This window comes from Pituophis catenifer, unplaced genomic scaffold (assembly GCF_029215685.1).
Source record: "Pituophis catenifer annectens isolate HBS135680 unplaced genomic scaffold, rPitCat1.0.hap2 SCAF_1, whole genome shotgun sequence".
In the NCBI taxonomy this organism is placed as follows: Eukaryota; Metazoa; Chordata; class Lepidosauria; order Squamata; family Colubridae; genus Pituophis; species Pituophis catenifer.
Window position 1 is genome coordinate 216,349,158 of NW_027256881.1, and position 22,704 is coordinate 216,371,861.

Genomic DNA, 22,704 nt, shown 5'->3' on the forward strand with positions numbered 1-22,704 from the left:
CTAGAGATGTTAGTTTTATAAAAGAAAAGACTAAAAGTGTGATATAATACCCTGTTTCCCCGAAAATAGGACATCCCCTGATAATAAGCCCAATCGGGCTTTTGAGCACATGTGCTAAAATAAGCCTCCCCCCGAAAATATTTAAATGCAGAGCTGAAAATCAGGTAAGAGGGCAAGAGGAGCCCCATCTTGCTCCACGTGCCCCAAAATAATAAGACCTCCCTGAAAATATGCCAAGCGCTTATTTCGGGGTTAAAAAAAATATAAGACAGGGTCTTATTTTCGAGAAAACACAGTAGTGATCTACAAGTATGTAAGAAACTGCATTATGCAAGATTTAGTGGACTTGTTCTCTGTTGAAATTAAAGCAGGATAAAGAATAATTGAAATTAGAAAGAGATTCAGGCTTAATATTGGGAATTTTTTTGCTGGCAATAATTAAGCAGCAGAACAGTATGCCCAGATCAGTGATATATCCCCTCTTTGTGGATACCTAAAAAGGATGACCACCTGACATTAATGGACATCTGCACTGAACAGAGAGTTGGATTAAACAGGTCCCTTCCAATTCATATAATCTATAATACTGTAATTGCATAAATCTCATGCAACAATAAACGAGTTTGTTCTTAAGGTGATACCCATTATAATTGATTTTATACTTGGGAAACCATCACATATGGAGCAGTAAGGCAATATTTCAGGAGATTAAATGACATTATCATATTCAGCCTTGTGACCTTTCAAAATGGGCCCTGAGGGCATTTGTTACCGATAGGCCAACTGGGTAACATCATTACCGGTTACCTCATATCCTTTGCAGCTGTTCACTTTCTTCCCTTCCTCCAAAAGTACACCCTTGCACACTTATCAGTGTACCACAAACCTGATTTGGGATTTTGTTCGCAGTAATAATTAAGTCATTGTGAGAGCTCTGTAGCTGGTTCATCTCCTCTAGAATCAATCAAGGTCAAACTAATGAGACTATCAACAAAGGCGAAGAAAGTATGACTTATTTTAGTTTCTGTAAAAAAAAAAAAAAATTCCATGTCAAAGTTAAAGTTTAAGACTTATAGACCTGGGATTTAAATTATATAAATTCCAAAAGTGCTGATTATTAATAATGCAGCCAATATTAAAGCCATCCTCCAAGATTTTAAGTAGAGCACATACATATCTCAAAAAAAATTGCTGGTTTTTAGAAATATATATTTGCAACCAGAACTTTCATCTGTCATGTTCTATAAAAGCCTTCTTTTCTGATAACATTCAGCTTGCTACCCTCAAATGTCATTCACCTATAGCCCATGCCTTATCAGCTAATCACATATTCTAGAAAAGGTTAACAATCAAATATCCATCAGCTAAACACTAAACAGGTAAAAATGTTAAGCATTGGAGCAGTCTTATACCATTTTTATACTTTGGAAAGTGAATTCTTAGTATTATGAGATGTTTATAAAAGAACATTAGGAACAAGAATTGACTACAGCTTGTGGCCATCAGACCAATTAGAAAACACTATCCCAAATTCAAGAAGTTTAAAAAAAGAGGAGACAGAGAAAGACTGAGACAGTTACAACTTCCATACATAGGAGAGTACCTTCTACTCAATATCTCATAAATATCCAGACATGCATAGGCACTTATAGAATTTTAATAGCTAGAATCCAAACAGACTGTATTTTCCATTAACATGCCACAGTCAAATTCTCTTTTTGCTCAACTTTAAACAATTTCCCTTTTTACTCAGTTTATTTGTGATACTTTTCTGGTTTTAGGCAACTCTTTTTCATGTCTCTTTTCAATTCTGTCTTGAATAAATAAAAGCTTTTGATTCACACAATGGCTGTCTTCCAAGAATTTCTGCAGCAATACCCTACTTTTTCATCTTGATGGCATGAATCTAAAAGTTCAATATTACTCGTGTCTATCAATTACCTTCTGTCATGCTTATCACAGTTCTCAGGTGTGATACAAGCACCTACACCTTAACATGGGTTTTGCATAAAAGAAGTTGCTTTGTTCAGTGTTTCTATTGAAAAGAGCTAAATTTTCAGGTCTGGCAAAGATCCAATCTTTTGAAAATCAGCAGTTGACTCAGAATCTTACAATATATATTGTATGCACTACAGACATTAATATATTGAATTGCATCCAACAACAATTGATTTTAATAGGAACCACTTCTATGAAGCCTAAGTTTAAGCATTTGCATGAAGCCTAAGTTTAAGCACTTTCATTTTGCATCTTACTATTTAGATTTCCTTTTCACGCTACCCCCGACAAAAGCTGTTCATGAGATTTAGAAGATATTTTTGAATTAAATGTGCTATTAACTAAAATCAGATATCTTGACTTGATAACGAAAATCAAAAATACAGTCCAAAATATTTTCTGATAAAGTAGTCAATTTAAAATCACTAAAATATATAAACATTATGGAACTACCTATATTTCCAAAAACATGGTTGTGCTGGTTGTTGTTATTAGAATTTATATCACACCTTTATTCTGTACAACTCAAAGTGGTGTATATAATGTTTCCCTGTGAAGCTAATGATAAATTCTGATACATCTGCATTTTCCAACAGCAGGTTGGAAAAAGCTTGTTTGGGTTCCCATAATGAACCATTAAAGCAGTGTTATCAAGCAATGGGTACATCTTATAACACATGATACATTCTACTTCCCTACCCAGCACTGAAAGAATTAATAATGTATGCCATTTATCACATATTGTTAAAATGTCTATTAAGACTGAAAAAACAGACATTATTTTCAAAATAATGGCATTATTCCAATAATGACAAACAGAGAGCTAGAGTCGATTTCTTCATGTGTGATAGTCTTCCAAATTCATTCAGAATTGAAAGCTAATTTCAACCTTTATCTTACAAACCATATACTGATATACTGCCTTGGTGGTGTAGCGGACTAAGCGCTGTTATGTAGCAATTAGCTGCCAGCTGCCTGCAATTAATCCGAGTTCAAATCTCACCAGACTCAAGGTTGACTCAGCCTTCCATCCTTCCGAGGTAGGTAAATTGAGGACCGGGATTGTGGGGGCAATAAGCTGACTTTGTAGAAACACCGCTTATGGGGGGCCAAAAGCCCTAATAAGCAGATATATACAAAAGAATGAAGGCTATTGCTATAAGTGCATTGTAAGCCGCCCTGAGTCTTCGGAGAAGGGCGGCATATAAATTGAACTAATAAATAAATAAATAAATAAATAAATAAATAAATAAATAAATAAATAAATAAAGGCAAACATAAAGTCAAGATAACATTCTAAGCATTCAAAAATAGTTTTTTATTTATTTTATTAAAATTATGTAAACATCAGGGTCCACTACTTTAAGAATATTCATTAAAATGTTTTAATGATGCAGAAATTGATACATTAACAGATATAATGTAAATAATGTACATAGTAAATTAGGCACAATAAATCCATAACAGAGCATTAAATTCAGATAGTTTAATTATGTACTAGAATATGCATTGTAGTAATATATTTCATGTTAGTATATTTTAATACGAACACTGGATTCTTCTTTTATAATTAAAAATAAATAAAAAAAATAAAAAATTCCCGAGTTCCAGGCAATAAAATTGTCCATAATTCTATGTTTTCAAACTAAGACATTTAAACATGAAAATATTGTAATTTTATTGTTTCAACAGGATATATACCAATATAATGCTGAGCAGAATGACACCTAAATAATTTCATCGTGTTTTTCATTATGAGAAATCTAGAATTCAACATCCCAAAATGTCCCTATTAATAAGATAATATATTATTAACCCTGACTGACTACTTTGTTAGAAGAAAGACAGTTAATTGATAAAAGAAAGCCTTAATCAGTTCCAGTAAAAATCAATTTACACTCCATCAGATGTTGCTAAGAGACTGTGGAGAATATACAGATCCAGAAAAATATATCCAGTCAACCAACAGCAGTCCTACTATCCTCAAATAATTTATTAGAGTTGGAACAAAGCTGTGAAGATCAGCTTGAAAAGTGACCATACTGAGCAGACAACAGTTGTTTTTTGGTATGGATATAGGAGAAAGGAAAATATCACCAGAAAGTGCATTTATTCATAATCATCAAAAGGAAGATGATTTTCTGCACAAGGGAGAGAGGACTGAGTTTTGTTCTGTTGGTTGATGTTTCTCCAGCCAAAGACATTCCACTGTAAACAGCACAATATTCCTCGTAATAGGACCCTTATTAAATCAAACCTAGAGACTGTAACGTTGGGTAGAAGGGGACCTGCTACAATGATTTAGAATGGTTCTAATTATTCCTCCATACTTTAAAATTCTAGTGATCACATATTCTGCCTTCCTTTCACAGAGACAGTTACCAGGGAAAGAAATGTTTAATTAATACTCATTACTAATTTAATGATGAGATCTTCCAGATGCATAAAATATCATAACTAAAGACCTTTCAAGGCTTCCTAGAGGTTACAAGCAAATGAGTTGTCTATTAAGAAAGCATTGAAAATGACACATAGCACCAGGGCTGAGGAAATGGACTTTAATCACATACCTGACATGGAATTTAAATGCTGCCTTTTCCTAGTTTGAATAAAGAAAATGTTGCTATATTAAAGAAAGTCAAAACAGATTACACTTTAAGGGGGAAACCAAAATTGAGTTCTGACATTTATTTCAGCATTAAGATTCCAAATTAAATTCTAAAAAAAAAAATTACGCTGACAGATAAAATATAGATTAAGATTCCAAGCAATATATCAAAGCCCTTAACTATCACATCAAGCCCATAGCTAAGCTATGGATTATTGCAACTATTGGATCACTCTGCTTTAGTCTGATATAGCTTGTATATCAATGTTCTGGAAAATATGATTATTAAAGTCAAATCCTTAAATTGTTAAAAGTCTCCAAGAAGAGTAATTTGTATTAGTGATATTATCAGGTGAATATTTAAACATTTGGAAAAGAGATTTCCTTATTTCCTAGGCTTCACCTAGTGAGTGCTTTCTTTCCTGCTTCTTATGACTAGAAGAATAGCCAAATGCAAGGAAAATGCAATTTTACTCCATTTCACCCATTCAAAATAGGGTTGTTGGTTTTTTTGTTTTTTTTAAAGTGATTCTTACAGACGGACACAACCATACAGGTTCTGTTTCTATTTCGGGAAAGGTAAACTTCCTTCATTCCCATAGAGTGATGGAGAACCTATGGCACGCGTCCAGAGGTGGCACACAGAGCCCTCTCTGTGGATACGGGCACAGTTGCCCCAGCTCAGCCAGCTGGACGTTGGGTTTCCGAGGCGCACATGCATGCCGGCCAGCTGGTTGTCGGGTTTCCGGCGCTCTGGTGCACGCCTTCCGGTTTGGGCCTAAAAGGTTCACTATCACTGCCATACAGTTTGTTAATACTTTACGAAGGCACAATGGCTCAGCGGTTAAAAAAGCTGAGCTTGTGAGCTGGAAAGCTGAGAGACCAGGTTCAAGATCCGAGTGCTGCACAATGGAGTGAGTGAGTCCCATTACTTACCCCAGTTTCTGCCCACCTAGCAGTTCAAAAGCATGCAAATGCAAATAGATAAATAGGTACCACTTTGGTGGGAAGATAACAGCCTCAACATATAGTCATATTAGATACATGACCATGGAAGTATTTTGGACAACGTTGGCCCCTCAGCTAAGGAACAAAAGTGAGCATCGCCCCCTAGAGTCGGAAAGTACTAGAAAGGGAAACCTTTGCTTTACCTATAATACTCTACATGCAAAATTATTCTAGAAGTGACTAGCTATTGTAGTTTTATTATTACTTTTACACTGTACCAGTGACTCTCTAGTATGCATTATTTCTACTACCCATGTCTCTACCATCAATATTAATGTTAGGCAATATCAGGTCTTATTCTGTCTCCATGGTCCCAAGTCAACATAGCAAACTATGCACACGACGACAATAAAATGCAGCAGCATTAGAAGAATCAAACTTTGCCACCTCTGATTTATGGGTAAATTTAAGATTTTGTGAGTCACTTGTCCATAACATGAGTACTTGTTTACTATTATAGATGCCTTTCTACCTTTTTGCAATTATTTGTTTATACCAGGAATGTGCATAATTTATTCCTTCATTCATTTGTATAATTGGATGTACCCTTGATATAATAATGATAAATAATGAGCCAAAGTTACGTCAATGTCAGGCCTTGCTAAATATATTAAGCTGCACTGTGTGTCTACGCTGGAGTATACTTGATTTCATAAATATATTTATATGGGGATATGCATGTCAGTAATCTGATTCGTATTTACACATATCTCTTCATCTTGTAAATAAATTACTTTCTTGAGAGTATGGCTTACAGGGAGCTGAAGATAGCTGGTTCTGTCTCTGATCACACTACTATTGTATATCCTATGCATTGGATGGGTTTTAATGTTCCTGTAATAAATCTAAATAGTGCTCATGGACCTGTGATCCAATAATATTTAGCAAAGCTGTACAAACGGCGTGTGGCTGTTTTCCCTTAATTCATAAACCCCATCTATATTTATAACTTTAGCATTAGCAGATTTAGCCACAACGTCCTTAGAATGGACAAAGAACTTTTGGATTAATACTTCAGTCTATTTTATTAATAGCCCAACAGTCAGAAGTAGATGTGGACTTCACACAAATGGTCACCTACTCAAACAAATTTCCATTCACTCAAAACTTTCTGTGGTTCTACTCCCTAAATCCTACGTTTATCTCACCTCTGGTTCTGAAAATCCCCCAACATTTTGAGAACGCATTTGGAGGGGAACACAGGAGATGCAACAGGGGGAAAAAACCCTTTGCATTGCCTTTCAGTTGGTACAAGGGCACTCAATAAATAGGGGCAATAAGCTGCACACAATGTCAGTTTCAAAAGAATACCTAAAATGCACCAATTCACAGGAACTATAGTTGCAGTTCCTGTACTGTATCTGTCTGGTGAAGAAAGATAAATGTGCAGATATAATTAGTATTAATTAATATAGTTAAGCAAGTGTATTTGCATATTTAGGCCAGGTCAGAAGCACTCATTCTGTCTCTGATGGCCCTTGTCAGTATGGCCATGGGGTTTTGATGATTAAGTCAGCATAAACAACTCGGAATGATATGTCTAGCTTGGCTTAGCATAAAATGGAGCATTTTATATATTGAGTGGATGAATAATAGTGTGCAATCTTTTTCAAGAAACAGTTGGGGACCATGTTATGTTAAACTCTTTTGCTGCAAGGATGTCAGACCCCTCCTTTCGTGGTGTTCCAATTGGATTCTCTTTGAACATATGCCCTTTCGAGTGAAATTAATCAATCTCTTTATCAGTCCTGCAGCATCTGGAGCCATAATCATTACCCAACTGCTGAGAAAGAAATGAAACCACTAATCGCATAGGGAGTATGGCTTACCATTTGGAGCAGCAAAGTTTTTATTAAGTTCTAATTTGTAAAGTTATTTTTCATGAGCAACCTTTCAAGTCGCACTTGCCCAGAAGCAGTGAGTGGCTTCCCATTACATTTTTTTTTTCAGAATCCCACAAAATTGACTGTTTTTAATCAAACTTAATCATAACCTTTCTTTCATGTACAACAGTCACACATTACAATCCGGACAATAACAATTCACTGATTTCTAAGAGAAGGATTCATCCCTTAAGTTAATAGGCTTTGAAATGTACTGAGCTTTCGCTGAAAACTAGACAACCCGTGACCTGTTGGATCATTGTTTCAGATTTATTTATTTAAATAGAGAAACAGAATGACCACAGATGTACAAGAAAGCAGTGGGAGTGGGAGTGACTTGACTTCCTGCCGTCTTCCTTGTTGACTTTCCTTGAAGAAAGCTGGCAGGGAGCATTGGAAATGACAATCACTGACTGCAGCAGTGTGGTGGCATGACAGCGTAGCAGCGATGAATTGGCCACAACTCTGCCAAATTTCAATCTCACAAGAGTCATGGGTCTTGGATTTTGGACACGTTCTTTAAGTTATCTCATTTGAAGTACATTGATTCAAAAATTATTATAGGTTGTCTTTGACTTACGACCATAATTGAGCCCAAAATTTCGGCTACTATGCAAAGACTTTTGCCCTATTTAACATCCTTTCTTGTCAAGTGAATTCCTGAAATTGTTAAGTTAGTAATACAGTTCTTAAGCGAATCTGGATTTCCCCATTGATTTTGCTTGTCAGAAGGTTGCAAAAAGTGATCACATTTATTTATTTATTTGATTTGTTCAACTTATATGCCGCCTTTCTCCGAAGACTCAAGGCGGCTTACAATGCATTTAAAAACCATATATAAAACATTAAAAGTTAAACTATTAAAAACAATTAAAACCCATTCACACCATTCATGGCTGGATCTCGCCAGATCGCAACAGCAAGATCAATGGCCCCAGGCCTGCCGGAAGAGCCAGGTCTTCACCACTTTATGGAAGGCCAATAGGTGGGGATGATCCGGACCTCAGGAGGTAACTGGTTCCAGAGAGCTGGGGCAGCCACAGAGAAGGCCCTCCCCCACGGGCCCACCAACCGGCATTGTTTAGCTGACAGGACCCTGAGGAGACCAACTCTGTGGGATCTTACCGGTCGCTGGGAGCTATGCGGTAGAAGGCAATCTCGAAGATACCCTGGCCCTGAGCCATGTAGGGCTTTAAAGGTAATAACCAACACCTTGAATTGTGACCGGAGACCAATAGGGAGCCAGTGCAGCTCGCAGAGAATTGGTGTAATGTGGGTGTACCTAGGTGCACCCACGACAGCTCTCGCGGCTGCGTTCTGGACCAACTGTAGTCTCCAAACTTTTCAAGGGTAGCCCCCCATGACTCCATGTCTTGGCAACCATCATAAATGTGTGCCAGTTGTCAAGTATCTGAATTATGATCATGTGACCACAGGAATGCTGCAGTGGTGATAAATATGAAAAAAAGATCATAAGTCACTTTTTTCAGTGCTGTGGTCACTTTGAATGGTTACTAAATGGATGGTTGTAAGTCAAGGACTACCTGTACCCTGTGATGCATTAGTTCAGCAAACTGAAGGTTACAAACAATGAGACAGACATGAGAGTTTTAATAGTCTATAAATATGGAAGAACTGTATAAAGGTTTCCTGGCATGCATATTCATCATCTTGATTAAAAAAAGTCTGTTTCTTATTCACATCCATAGTCTTAATTTAATCAATATATTGGCTTCCAAATACAAGGAAAAGAAGAAAATGTAGAGTTCACAAAACACAAAACCGTATTAGCACAGTATCTCAATATACCTGAATAATTAGAATAGGGAAAATTTAAACATCATTATCACAGCAAACAATAAAGACACGTTTAAAAATAATTGTGTCTTATATGCTTTTATGGAAATATCCATATGCCACGGCTTGTGAAGATTACTGCACTCAGTGATAATAAACCACAGAGTAAGCTTCCTATTTCAGGTTATTTCCATGTCAAGCAAAATCTTTTTTTAAAAAAAAAAAACTGGTAAAAAATAATCAAGGATTTTATATATAAACAAAAAGTAGAGAGAAGCTATTTTTAAAAAATCTATAGCTATTTCAAGCATTCTCAGCTCTCCATTCCCTAGTCAGCAAGCATATTACGGATAATCCTCGACTTGCGACCACGATTGAGCCCAAAATTTTTGTTGCTGAGTGAAGATGTTTATTAAGTGAATTTGGGCCCATTTTACAACCTTTCTTGCTACGGTTGTTAAATGAATCACTGCAGTTTTTAAATAAGTAACGCAGTTGTTGACTGAATCTGCCTTCCCCATTGACTTTGCTCGTCAGAAGGTCCTCAAAGGTAATCACATGACCCTAGGATACTGCAACAGTCATAAATATGAACCAAGTTGCCAAGCTTCCGAATTTTGATCACATGTTCATCAAGATGCTGCAATGGTTGCAAATCAGTGGTGGGTTGCTACTGGTTCACCCCGGATCGAGCAAATGGATCGGGTGAACCGGTAGCAGCGGCGGCAGCAGGAAGCTCCGCCCCCAGCACCCCAGGAAGAAAAAGAGAGTGATTTCCATTTTTTTCTCCATCTTCAACTTCCCTCATTCTAGAGCTCAGTCTTTTTCTATTACCAAAACACAAATGTAAACAATATCTCCACCACACACACACACACACACACACACACACACACACACACACACACACTCAACTCTAGCCCTTTATGTGGAACAGACATGGGGAAAAAAGTGTAAGAACATTGATTATAAATAGAACACACACTTGACCCAGCAGTTGTTGAAATTCTTGCACAATGGCTTCTTAAGTTTTTCTTCATAAGATCTATGGCATATACATATCAAACGTTCCTCTATCCTTTTGTGCCTGTGTGATTGTTTTATGTTGAGCCTTAAAGGGAAGAAGCTTGAGATGTATTTCAGCTCAGAGTCCCCCTTCAAGCTGATCTATCAAGCTTCCTTCATACCAGCCTAGATCCTGAGCTAGCAATGAAAGTTAAAAGTATTTTCCTACACCAATGTTTGACTGTTTTCACAGCTGGCAGTCACTCCTCGGACCAGATAATTTCGACCTAAAATTAACACACTTCTCCACACTTCTGGGCTGTTCTGAGTCAGAAGGTAAATGACTCAGACTGCCCATTTTATGGAATAGGCTGCCCATTGCACAGCTCCCTCAGTAATTAGGCTAAATATAAATCATATTCAGGTTCAATAGATGGGAAAATCACCAGGTCTCAGGGAGATGCATTGGTCACAGCGAGCAAGGACAGCAATGGATTGTTTTGGATTCCTATTGCATAGGATTCCAATTTTTAATACACAACCATGAGGCATAGATCATATTAATTAACGTACTAATTTGTTAACTAATTGAACTGTACAGGTTTCAAATCTTCTCAAAGCTATATATTGAATTTAAATAACTGAATGAAAACATCTGCAGTAGGGACAAGAGTTTCACTTAATTGGATGGAATCCCTGGCCTTTCCTGTTAACAAAACTGTGATAATTTGTCTACATTAAAATACCTATATGAGAGCAGAAATACTTTAATCAGGGTGACTTTTGCAGTATGGAAAGAAAGGGCAAACTATTAGCACCAGCTGCATGACCTTTAACGTCCTTTATGTTTCATTCTGTTTTTAAAAACAAATTAATATTTCCTGTAAAACCTGAGAGAAAAAAGGATAAGAGTTGCTTTTAGATCATTACTGAAAATGAACTGTGGGTATCTATGGAAAGGAATCTGTCCTAACACATGCAAATGTACTGTTTTATTTTTTAATTCTCATGTTTTGTAAAAGCTCACATGAATCTCTACATCTTATTTTTTTTATTGCATTATTTTATGCATCACCTGAAACATGCTGGAAAGTAGTTAGCCTTTAAGGATGCAGATAAAAAATAAAAACTCCCTTTGAGACATTTTATTTTTTTACTCATTTAAGGAAACACAGCACAGAGCCAAGACTTCCAAAATACTCTCTTGCTAGGCTTTAACTAAGATTAACTCACCTAAAACACAAATATGGAGATAAAGCATAGGAATATGATGACCACACAAAATAGCTCCAGAAATAAAAGTTGCAATTCTAAGTATTTTCAGCCAGGGTAATTGAAATCTTTATTTTATGCCCTTTAGCAGCAGCAGGCTTCCCAATTACATTCTGCTGGAAAATGTTTGATAGAGGTGTCTGTCAAAGGTTGAGATCATTTGTCAATGGCTATGTTGATCTACACATATAAAATATGTGAATTTCAGTGGAAAGGAGAAAATGAAAGATAAGTTGAGTACCATATCAAGGTATGACTTTATATACTGTATTGGAATAATTTAGGAAGGATAGACTTTTTTGTTGCATGCATTTTAAAGCTCTTTTGGATGACACTGCAGTCAGTAATACATTACCCCCAGAAAGCTACATGAGGCATAACTGATATCAAAAGTTAATTTGAAAGAGGGCAATTGTCCATCTGTGTAAACATGATCAGATATACCCAAAGAAAGTAATGGATTTCTATAAAATTTGTATTTCAACACATTTCTATTTACACTAGGCTAAACTAAGTTCTTATCAACACAAAATAATGTTTTGTATAGTCATTACAAGAATAATATACCATGCTATACTTGAAGAGCATTAGTGATCTGATAAGAAATCCTGGTAACCCACATCCTTGCCATCAAAACCTAAAACAAGCCAATCTCACACATAGAATTGGTTTACAGCTTGGAGACAACTGAAAATAATAGCTTCATCTAGAGCTGTGATGGCGAACCTATGGAACATGTGCCACAGGTGGCATGCAGCACCCTCTCTGTGGGCATGTGAGCCGTCACCCCAGTTCAGCTTTGTCACGCATGCGCACGTGCCTACCACCAGCCAGCTGGTCGTCGGGTCTCTGCCGCGCACGCACGGGAGGCGGGGTGCATGCGGAGGGGACATGCGTGCATGTGTGAGGCGCATGCAGGGAGGCCCTCACGCACATGCATGGGTGAATGGGGTGCATGCGGAGGGGACACGTGCATGCACGGGGCAGGGGGCATGCACAGGAGGGTGCATTGCATTTTGGGGGTTTGGGCATGCACACGCATTTGCGTGAATGCCCACGTGCTTTGGGCACTCCGTCCAGAAAAGGTTAGCCATCACTGATCTAGGGTATAGGTAGACAATAGATTTTCCCAAGGGGCCACATGAGAAACCTGGATGGTTGTGGAGAGCCAAACCAATAGAGCTGTGAAAGTGTGTAGGCATGTACTGTATGCATGAACATAAGTAAATTGGGGGGGAGGCGGAAATAGCAGTCACCTTCAAAATAAAAATAATCTATACAGGTCAGACAGGGACAGTCAAAGAGCTGGATAGGCCTGGGGGCTGTAAAATGGCCAGATCTGATCTAGTCTTGGATTTAAAATGGACATGTAACTGGAAGAGGCTACCAAAAGTGTTGGGACTTCATACTTAACTACCAGTGCACAAGTCTTTTTATCCCCATTGCAATTCAAGAAAACTGTACAAATTCTAAAAAGGTATCAGAGACCTGCAACAGACTGCATATGGTCAAATTAGCCACACTATTTAGAGGGCTGCATTCTCCTTTTTAAATTCTACCCTTACTTACTGAAAACCTCTGAAAGCACTGCTTTGCTCTGACATTTGAACTGAATGAATGAGGCGAATCAAAAATTTAAGGTGAATATAATCACATTTTCTCAATCTTTGAACTCCAAGTAATTATAATGTAGCAGAATTCTTTCTTGGCATGTTTTTTTAATGGAGACAAGTCTTCAGCCTGTCATTTTGGTTTTTTTATTGCGCTTTTAGTTTTTTTTAAATTGAACTTTCTTTTTTCTTTTGTTTTTAGCTATTGCATTCTTAATATATGCTGCCTTGAATACCATTCTTCAATAGAAAAGTAAATCTTAATTCAATAAATCAATTATTACTGTTTCCCTAGGACTATCACATATGGACTATGAAATCCAGCAGAAAAGATGGCAGAAAAGAGCTAGGAATTGCTGAAATCTAGAGTTTATCTAGACTTTCCTAGTCCATAAATGGTAACCCTAGTTGCCCCTAATACATAATATTGACTCAAAACTACAAAGAATGAATAGCTTATTAACTGCCAGAATTTTACCTCAAATATCCAAAGGCTACCAGCATGTCCAACCACATGCATTTCTTGGGGGGGGGGGCAAATTTTAGTCCACCTGGTTAACAGTAGCAGAAAAGGCAGTTTAACTACAATAACATTTTGCATTTGAAGGAGAAAACCAATCCAAAATAATATTTTGGTCTACTTTTTCAAACCAGATTTTTAAATTCTGATCCAGACATTTTATATATTCACAAATCAGCTGTTGATATGCTCTTTCCAATTCTTAAATACACCATCCATGAAAACAAAAATCAGTTATTTTTAAAAACATTTAAAGAATCCTTAAATCTTCTGAGATATTTCAAGACTTTGAAGGCTTATCTTCAAAGGTCAATATAATTATGTAGAAGACATATCTAGAAATACTTTATGTTTTATGAACAACAACACACATTTCCAAGACCCTTAAATTTCACAGACTATAAACATAGAAATCTGCCTTTTTTAGCTTCTTCTGGAAGCGGTACCTTACATATTTTCTCCAAAACTGTTCCTAAAAGTTCAAAGAATTCTTATTATCTTCCTAGTATCCCTGGATACTGGAACGGGAAAATTCTTTGATCCCGATATGGAATCATGTTAATTAACTTAAATAAATGATGAACATTCAAACAGTTGCAACATTAAAACAATCTATTGAGAAATAATGAACTGAATTGAATTATTCCTTTTCTCCTATCCATTTTTCTGTTAATATATTCGTGGCTTAGAATGAAGATAGAGGGATCACCAGGTACTCCTGAAAGATACTGTTTTGTTTTCATTTTCAATTAGTTACGTTTCCTTTCTTCTTTTTCTCCCTTTCATTTTGTAACTGTTTTGAGCATTTATGATCTTTACGTTATATTTGAGAATATTAAGAAATTTCTATTAGTTGGAGTCCTGAAAATGTTTACTTTAACCAAGAGTGAAATCTCATCTAATCTCCATGTGGCAAAACAATTTTTAATTTTGTTTGGTAAATAATAACATTTGAGCAGTGGTGGGATTCACCACTTTAACAACCAGTTCTCTGCCCTAATGACCAGCTGGATAGGCATGCCTTAGTGGTCATGTGACTGTGTGGGCATGGCCAACTCAATGTCACTCACGTTGTAACACCTTAGCTGTTACAATGTAATAAGGGTTAACCAGAGAGGCAGTTTCTGTAAGCAGGGCAATAAAGAGTAGGCTAGAAACAACACCAGAATGTTTCCTTCCTGCTTTCCTTACAGGATTAGCCCTGTAAAGTGGAAAAAAACAAAATAAGATTTCTTCCAACAATCAGTTCTCTGAACTGCTTAGAAAGTTAACAACCGGTTCTCCCGAATACGTGCGAACTGGCTGACTCCCACCACTGCATCTAAATACATGGCACAAATCAGCACCATTAGACATCCTGAAATCCAACACATACTTTCCTGGAAACACCCAACCAAGAAAATGTAGCTTTTTGAGGAGGCACTGACAGGTGCAGATGTGTGCCTGAAGCATGTTTTCACTACAGATCCAAAGCACAGGATATCCCAAGTGACAACACATAAGAGGCAGATAGATAGAGAGAAATAATTCAAAATGCTTGAATTGTTATCTTGTTTCCCATTCCATCCTTTTGAAAGATGTATTTCCCTGCATTAAGAAACTTCTGTAGGAAAGAACCCCCATATCATTATTATTAATTGATTTTATATCCCTTTTTATCAGAATATTATAATTAAAAACACATAGCAATATTTGAACCACTATTTCTTTAAAAAATGTAATAAAGACATTTATTTTTCCAAAGCTTTTCTGGAGGATTGTTGGGCTTCTTATAGCCTTTGTACTACACACCTAGCAAAACCAAGAAATACCCAGAACTCATAAAAGTACATTTTATTTTCTTTGTCAAAAATCCTTTATACATAAAAATGCACTTGATTAGCTATTGAAACCCAAATTGTGAAATGATGGCTTAAGCATACGGCTTTCTTTCTTCCCAACTCCCCGCCTGTACTGCATTCAAAATATAAATTGACAAATTAATACATGATTTTCTTTTCTTCCAGGTTTTTGCTCCTCATCTAACTTCTTGTTCCACGTACAAATAGATGTAACTATCATAGTTTTAGTTACCACAATAACGCTGCTTCTATTCCACCTATTTGTAGCTGCTTATTCTAAAAGAGAAGCCATCACTATTTACATTTCAGCTTGGAGGGAAACAGTGAATGCTTTGTCTTGAGTCCTGGGTCTTTCATAAGGTTTTTTTTTATCAGCACTTGGATAAGGGGACATTTATCAAAGCTCAAGCTGAAGCATAGCTGAGAGGGACAACTAACACCTCAGAAGAAAGAAAAGAGTCAGAAAAATCTAGAGAGTCTTGAACTGAAATGAATAAATGGAATTTAACTGGGAAAAACATACAGGTCTGGACAGGGAAACTGTAAGACACCAGTATGAGACAGGATAAATCTGGCTTGGCAACAGGAAAGGAATCTGGGTTTAATTCTCAATCATAAGCTAATCGTGAACCAGCAGTGTGACGCAGCTGCTAAAAAGTTAAATGCTATATTGGAGTTAAAGGAAGGAATTGTTTTGCTCTTACTCAATTCTAGTCAGACTCCACTTGGAATATGAGTCTCGTTCTAGCCATTGTGATGCACAAAAAACAGTGACAAACTGAAGTGAGTTCGAAGAAAGGCAACTAAGATGGCGAAGGGTCAAAAAATTAAATCCTGTGAGGAATGGGTAAAGGGACTGGGCACACCTAGACAACAGAAGAGATCATTTGAGGGGAGGAGAGATATAGCAGTCTCCAAATATTCAATGGCTGTCATATAGTAGCAGGAGTAGACTGATTCTTTATTGCCCCAGAGGGGGAGATAGATTAAAACTTCAAGAAAAATTAAACTTCTTGACTATATAAACTGTTGGCCAGTGGAACAGACTGACACCTGAAGTGATGAATTTTAATGGAGGCCTTCAAACTAGATAGATGGGCATCTGGCAGAGATGTTGTAATGGTTCTTGTATAGAGCAGTAGCTTGGACTGGAAGATCTTTAAGGTCCCTTCCAGTTCTATGATTCTGTGAACTGTTATATGAAAGCACTCAGGAAAAATCAAGAGGGGTAACCTCCTCCATCCATCACTAGATGCAGTAAAAGCCAGGCTGCAGACGACTCACATGTCACCTGGCTACACGAAGAGTGATGTCTCCTTGCTTTCCAAACATCTGTATGATCCAACCTTGTGAATGATTGAAGAATCCAGAATTGTCTAAGTTGTAAACATCAGTTTAGGATTCATTTATCCCTACCTGTTTTCCAGACAAAGGGAGGTGACGTTCTACCTTCCAAATCAGAAGCGTGCAAGAGGAAGAAGGTAAGGACTATTAAGCCCTTTTTCATGTTTTTCCATGCCCAGCGAGCACAAAACCAGCTATCCCTCAGAAACATACTTCATGAAGATCAATCCAGTTCACTTCACTATGCCTAAAAATGAAAGAAACAAAAGCTTGTTAAACAATGTAGTCATCAATTCATTTTTTTAAAACATATCCTAGAAAGAAAGGGCTTTGGTGTAATTTAGATACAGGAAAGTGCTTAGTCTCTGCTTGCTGCCATTTATTCCTTTTTTAAAAAAAGAAATGTCCTTAGGAATTAAAATGAAGAGTTGTTGCCCAACAAAAATTTAGTCATCCAGCCAATTCAAAATATATGTCAAGATGTTCTTATAGAACCACCTGTGATACTCAGGATAAGTCCTGTGTCTCCATTTCAAGATATGAATGGATGCTCCAAGGCTGCATACAATTACTAAGTCTTTTTTTGGTGGAAAGAGCTCCTTCACACCATGATTACTGAACAATAATAGCAAGTAACGACCCCCCTCCCCAGGGTTTTGAAGTAGGCTACAGATGAAAACTATTAGATTGGCGCATATTTCTAAAAACATTAGAGGCCTGCACTTTGCTAATCCACCTTTGTGAAGATTTCCACATGAGCTTCAGAAAAAGATGAGGATGGTTTAAGGAATGTGTTCATTGAATTAATGTGGTTATTAAAGCAGCAGCACTTCTTTTTCAGGCAGAAGCCTGGGAAAGAAAGAAAAAAAATATCACAATAGTTTAACACAGTGTTAACCCTCAGCGCCTTTTAAAGTATGTGTACTTCAACTCCCAGAATTCCTCAGGCAGCATGTTGTATTCCTAAGAGGATCAAAAGTGCTTCTTCCAGATCATTTTGGAATCATGCACAGCCTTAAAAAGTATAATATCAGTCTTAAAATAGTCATATTGCATTTATAAAACAAAGAAAACACCCACATTTTTCCCGATATATACTCTCAGCTACTGTAAAGTGGACTCATCCACTCTACATCATCCAGGCATGCCTGAATATGCTTCTTTTGGTCATAAAGTGATTGCCAACCAACACTGAGAAGGAAAAAAAATCATCTAAATCATAATCACGATAAACTTCATTTTTTTCCTGATGTTTGTTTCAAGATGTCTCCCCACCAACCCCTGACTATAACTCTCAGTTCCCAAAGTAGCATTGACCTATATACACCTATATCTTGAATTAATTCCCTTTGTTTAAAAAAAGGATTGTCTGATTGTGTGATGAATCTCACATTTGTCAAAGAAAAATCACCACTAGCTTTTTAGATTTCTCATAAAGGTAAAGTGCAAATGGTCATATCTTGAATGTCAAAAAATGTGCTGTGTAAAGGGAGAACAAAAAGAAAAAAGCTTTTTTTGCAAGAGCAAAATGAACACAGGTCAAACTTCCCGATATTTTATATTTCATGGGGATTTTTTTTCAATTTTGCAAGTATTTATTTATTTTTAACATTCTATTTGCTACCGGCTATTTGTCTTATTTTATCCAAAAAGGGAAAATTGTTATCTAATAAAATGTTACTGAACCATTAGCAATGGATTCATATTCAAAAAGATTAATCACATAATTTTATTGTTTTTCTTTAAGCTTACTAATTGTTAACGACTGTACTTAGTTTAAAGCAAAACTATTTCTAAACATATTTATGGAGATTCTCAATCATCCAGATCATGGTTGTCCCAAAGGTGCTTTTTCAAAAAGCAAGTAGACTTTTCAAAGTCAATTTGCCTTTTAAAAAAGAACCTTTGGTATATTTCTAAACATAAAATGCAGCATTGTTATCATATAGTGTACAGTTCTTGATAAAGCAAAGAATAAGGCACCCAAAATTCAGTTTATCTATTTATTTATTACAATTATCACATAAATAACAATGCAATGGGAACAATATATCATTAACACATACAATTTTTGTGATGTCATTCTACTTGGGAAGAAATAATCATATATACTAATTTGATTTTACTATACTTGAATGTCCAAATCTTTTGAACCACATACTGTACATATTACCTGAAAAATGGCTGGACAATAGAATGAATTCTTAGTGCTTTCGTATTGCAAAGAAACTAGTTCTTCAATATTGAAAAAATAAAATCATAGGCCCGGTTACTACTCAGTGGATGGAACATCTGATGTTATTTGCAGTGTATAAATCAGTTGCTTATCAACAGAGGTTATGTATGAACAATTACAGTGAGATATGGTCATCTATTATTGAAAAAAAATGTATAAAATTTTATTTATATATATACAAGTACAAGAATATAAGACCATATAGTATGTATGTATGTATGTATGTATACATATACATATACTGTATAATATGTGTGTGTGTGAACATACACATACACACACATTTTTCTCATATACATGTGTATGTAAACAGATATGTATGTATGCATGTGTGGGTAGATAGATAGACAGATAATATTGTTTGCTTTCTTTTCTTCCTTTTTTCTTTAATTCCTTTTTTATTAATTATACATAAGCAAGCATGATATTACAGAAAACCTATATGCAAACATACACAAGCACACACATTTTTTTATCCCACCTACTAATCAGGAACTAAAATACATCATGATCTCTCCATCAATTTTTCCCCAGAACAACAACCATGTAAGGTAAGTTATGCTAAGCGAGAGTGATAGGCTTAAAGTAACCCAGCAAATTCCCATGGCTGAGTCTAAAGTAGAATCTATTTCCATACTCCTAGTCTAACATCTAAACCATGATATATCAGGCAAGGTCTGACTTCATACACATATACAGTGTATCTGCACAGATTTTTAGTATAGTGCTATGTAATTATGGTAAATGTTAAGGTCTCCATCATGATAAATTTATAATTCTACCCTTCAGATTCAGTCTACTGAGCATGGCATAATTATAATATTTTTGTCTGATTTCATTCATTAATGTACTTGAGCAGCATAGTTAATGATAATCATGTAACCAATGGCTTTTAGCTTGTATTTATGGGAAAGTAAAATCATGTAAAAGTTTTGCCTAATTTAAAATTCAGCATCTGTTCTGATTAAGGAAAATTATTGGGACTATTTATGTTTAATTTAGTTTATTTCTTTAATTTAATACTGACAAACTTCTTGATTTAGGTTTTCTATAGGTCAGGCCAAGTTCAAAATTATTTCAGCCCCAGCTTCACTTTCTCCCCCTTTCTTTATCGATAGATAGCAGAAACAATGCCGGGAATCCCACAATTGCAGTTTCATGGAAAGCAGCCGCTTACACATGTTGTATTGCAGTATTGATTGAATAGAAAATTCTGGGATCCTGCTTAATAACTATCATGAACCTTTCACATGATGAAATGAGAATCAAAATCCTGTTGGTTTGTACAATATTTTTGAGTTCTCTAACACTGAGCTATGATCCAAGGACTCGTTCAAGATCATGCACATACTTCTTCTGTTGAACTGCTACAAGGACTGGGTGAATTACAAAACCTGCCTTCCTCTGAGCATATATTATACAGATTATACTTAGAGCATTTTTAATAGTTTCTAATATGATGTATCATGGGACCAATCTCAGAGCTTCAAATACCCAAATACAAATATTTTAAGAAAAACGCTGCCCCCCCCAACCTTTCTATCTTTTATTAAGGGCCTAAAGGCCTGACTCTGCCATTTTGCCTGGTGCCAGAGGTGGTTTTCAGCAGGTTCTGACCAGTTCTGGAGAACCAGTAGCGGAAATTTTGAGTAGTTCGCACACAGGTAGTAAAAATTCTGACGGGCCCCACTCCCATCTATTCTCTGCCTCCCAAGTCCCAAGCTGATCAGGAGGAAATGGGGATTTTGCAGTATCCGTCCCCTGCCATTCCCACCAAGCCACACCCACCAAGCCATGCCACGCCTACTAAGTCACACCCACAGAACCGGTAGTAAAAAATTTTGAAACCCAACACTGCCTGATGCCCCAGTGGGGGAACAGCACAGTAGAGGTGGTTGATTGAGTAACAACAGATCACACCTCCCCCCGCTCTGCCCCAGCCCTCTCCATATATCCTTAGGTTTCAATGTTTGATTTTAATTATGTTTTAATTGTAGACATATTTTTATGACTGTAAGCCACTCAGAGTTACCCTATAGAAAGATGGGTCTGGTCAAATCTAACATTCAATAAAGCCTTGATGGTGCAGTGGTTAGAATGTAGTATTACAGGTTAACTCTGCCCACAGCCTGATGGGACTCAAGGCTATCCCAGCCTTCCATCCTTCCGAGATCAGTAAAATAAAGACCCAGTTTGTTGGGGGTGGGTCCGACATTGTAAACCACCCAGAGAGCGCTGTAAAGCACTATGGAGTGGTATACAAATCTAAGTGCTATTGGTATTGCTGAAGAAACGTTAGAGAATTAATGAAGCATCAATTGACTGAAGTATTGTTATTTATTATTTATTTATTTATTTAATACCCTGCCTTTATTAATTTTTACAAATAAGGCAGTAAACATATCCAATACACTTTCTTCTTCCTATTTTCTCTACAACCCCAATCCTATCAGGTGAATTGGGCTGAGAAAGCTAAATATATACAGCAGACCCTATTTAAGTAAACAAGCTAAGTTAGCAAAATAGCTCCTGTCTCTCCCAGTTCCCTCTATCACTCTGACTATTATTAATCAACTTTAGTTTGAATCTATTCCCTATGGGTTTCTTGTTCTTTATTCCTAGCATGAGTTCAGCTCTGTTTTATCAGAATTAACCAAGAGATTAATGCAGGATTTCTTCTACAAATATTCTACTGCAGTTTGTTTATCACATGAAAATGCTTTCTGGCAGGATGTCTAGATCCTAATCACCACCTGAGATTGTGGTTTTCTAAAAACAAAACAGAGTAAAGATAGAAGAGGTCAAAGGAAGAAACAATAGCTTTGTCGGGTCGAACTGAGATGGGTGGCTGGACATGCAAAGAGACTTTCCAAGTTCAGCAATTCACAGCACCTGCCAAGTAAAGAAATATCTGAAGATAATGAATTCAAGGGATTAAATGTATCACTGGCTGGTATAGTTCTTTATATGCACAAGAGTCCTACTTCAAAGTCTCAGCATATTTATGATAAAGGGAGAGATGGTTGCAAAACCAAACAGATCAGCTGCTCCCCTTGACATGTGTATAGAGATTCTGTCAAGTCAGGAAAAACTGTAATAAATTAAAGCACTCTGTGCCAGATCCTCGTATCTTGGTGTCAAGCAAACTACTTTGATTCACTAGACTCACTCATAGTTAAATAGTAAAATCAGAATCTCAGTTTTTATAACACAGTCACAAATATTCATAATAGTTCATGTAAAGCTTTTTTTAAAAAACTACACATACGGTAAGACACCATTTGCAGATCCGCCACACCATGAATAAATTGCATTATGAAGACCTCCAAACGTCTTCATCTGTTTCATCTATTGTGTATTTTAAGCCTCCAGAAGTTATACTGGCTATTGAGAAGAGGAGAAATAAGGGAGTTTATTTCTCATTCGTCCGTCCGTCTGTCTGTCTGTCTGTCTGTCTGTCTGTCTGTCTGTGAGTGTATATCAGAGGTGGATTTCAGCAGGTTCTGACCAGTTCTGGAGAACCGGTAGCAGAAATTTTGAGTAGTTCAGAGAACCAGTAGTAAAAGTTCTGACTGGCCCCAC

General features: G+C 36.6%; 1 protein-coding gene across 1 annotated transcript in view; it reads right to left on the reverse strand.

The window, feature by feature from the left end:
- Positions 1-17,097, reverse strand: part of THSD7B (thrombospondin type 1 domain containing 7B) — a 469,405-nt gene extending 452,308 nt beyond the window's left edge. Inside the window, exon 1 of the mRNA XM_070957022.1 lies at positions 16,959-17,097. Within this exon, the coding sequence (XP_070813123.1) occupies positions 16,959-17,097 (139 nt within the window). The remainder of the gene's footprint in view (positions 1-16,958) is intronic.
- Positions 17,098-22,704: the final 5,607 nt, after the last annotated feature.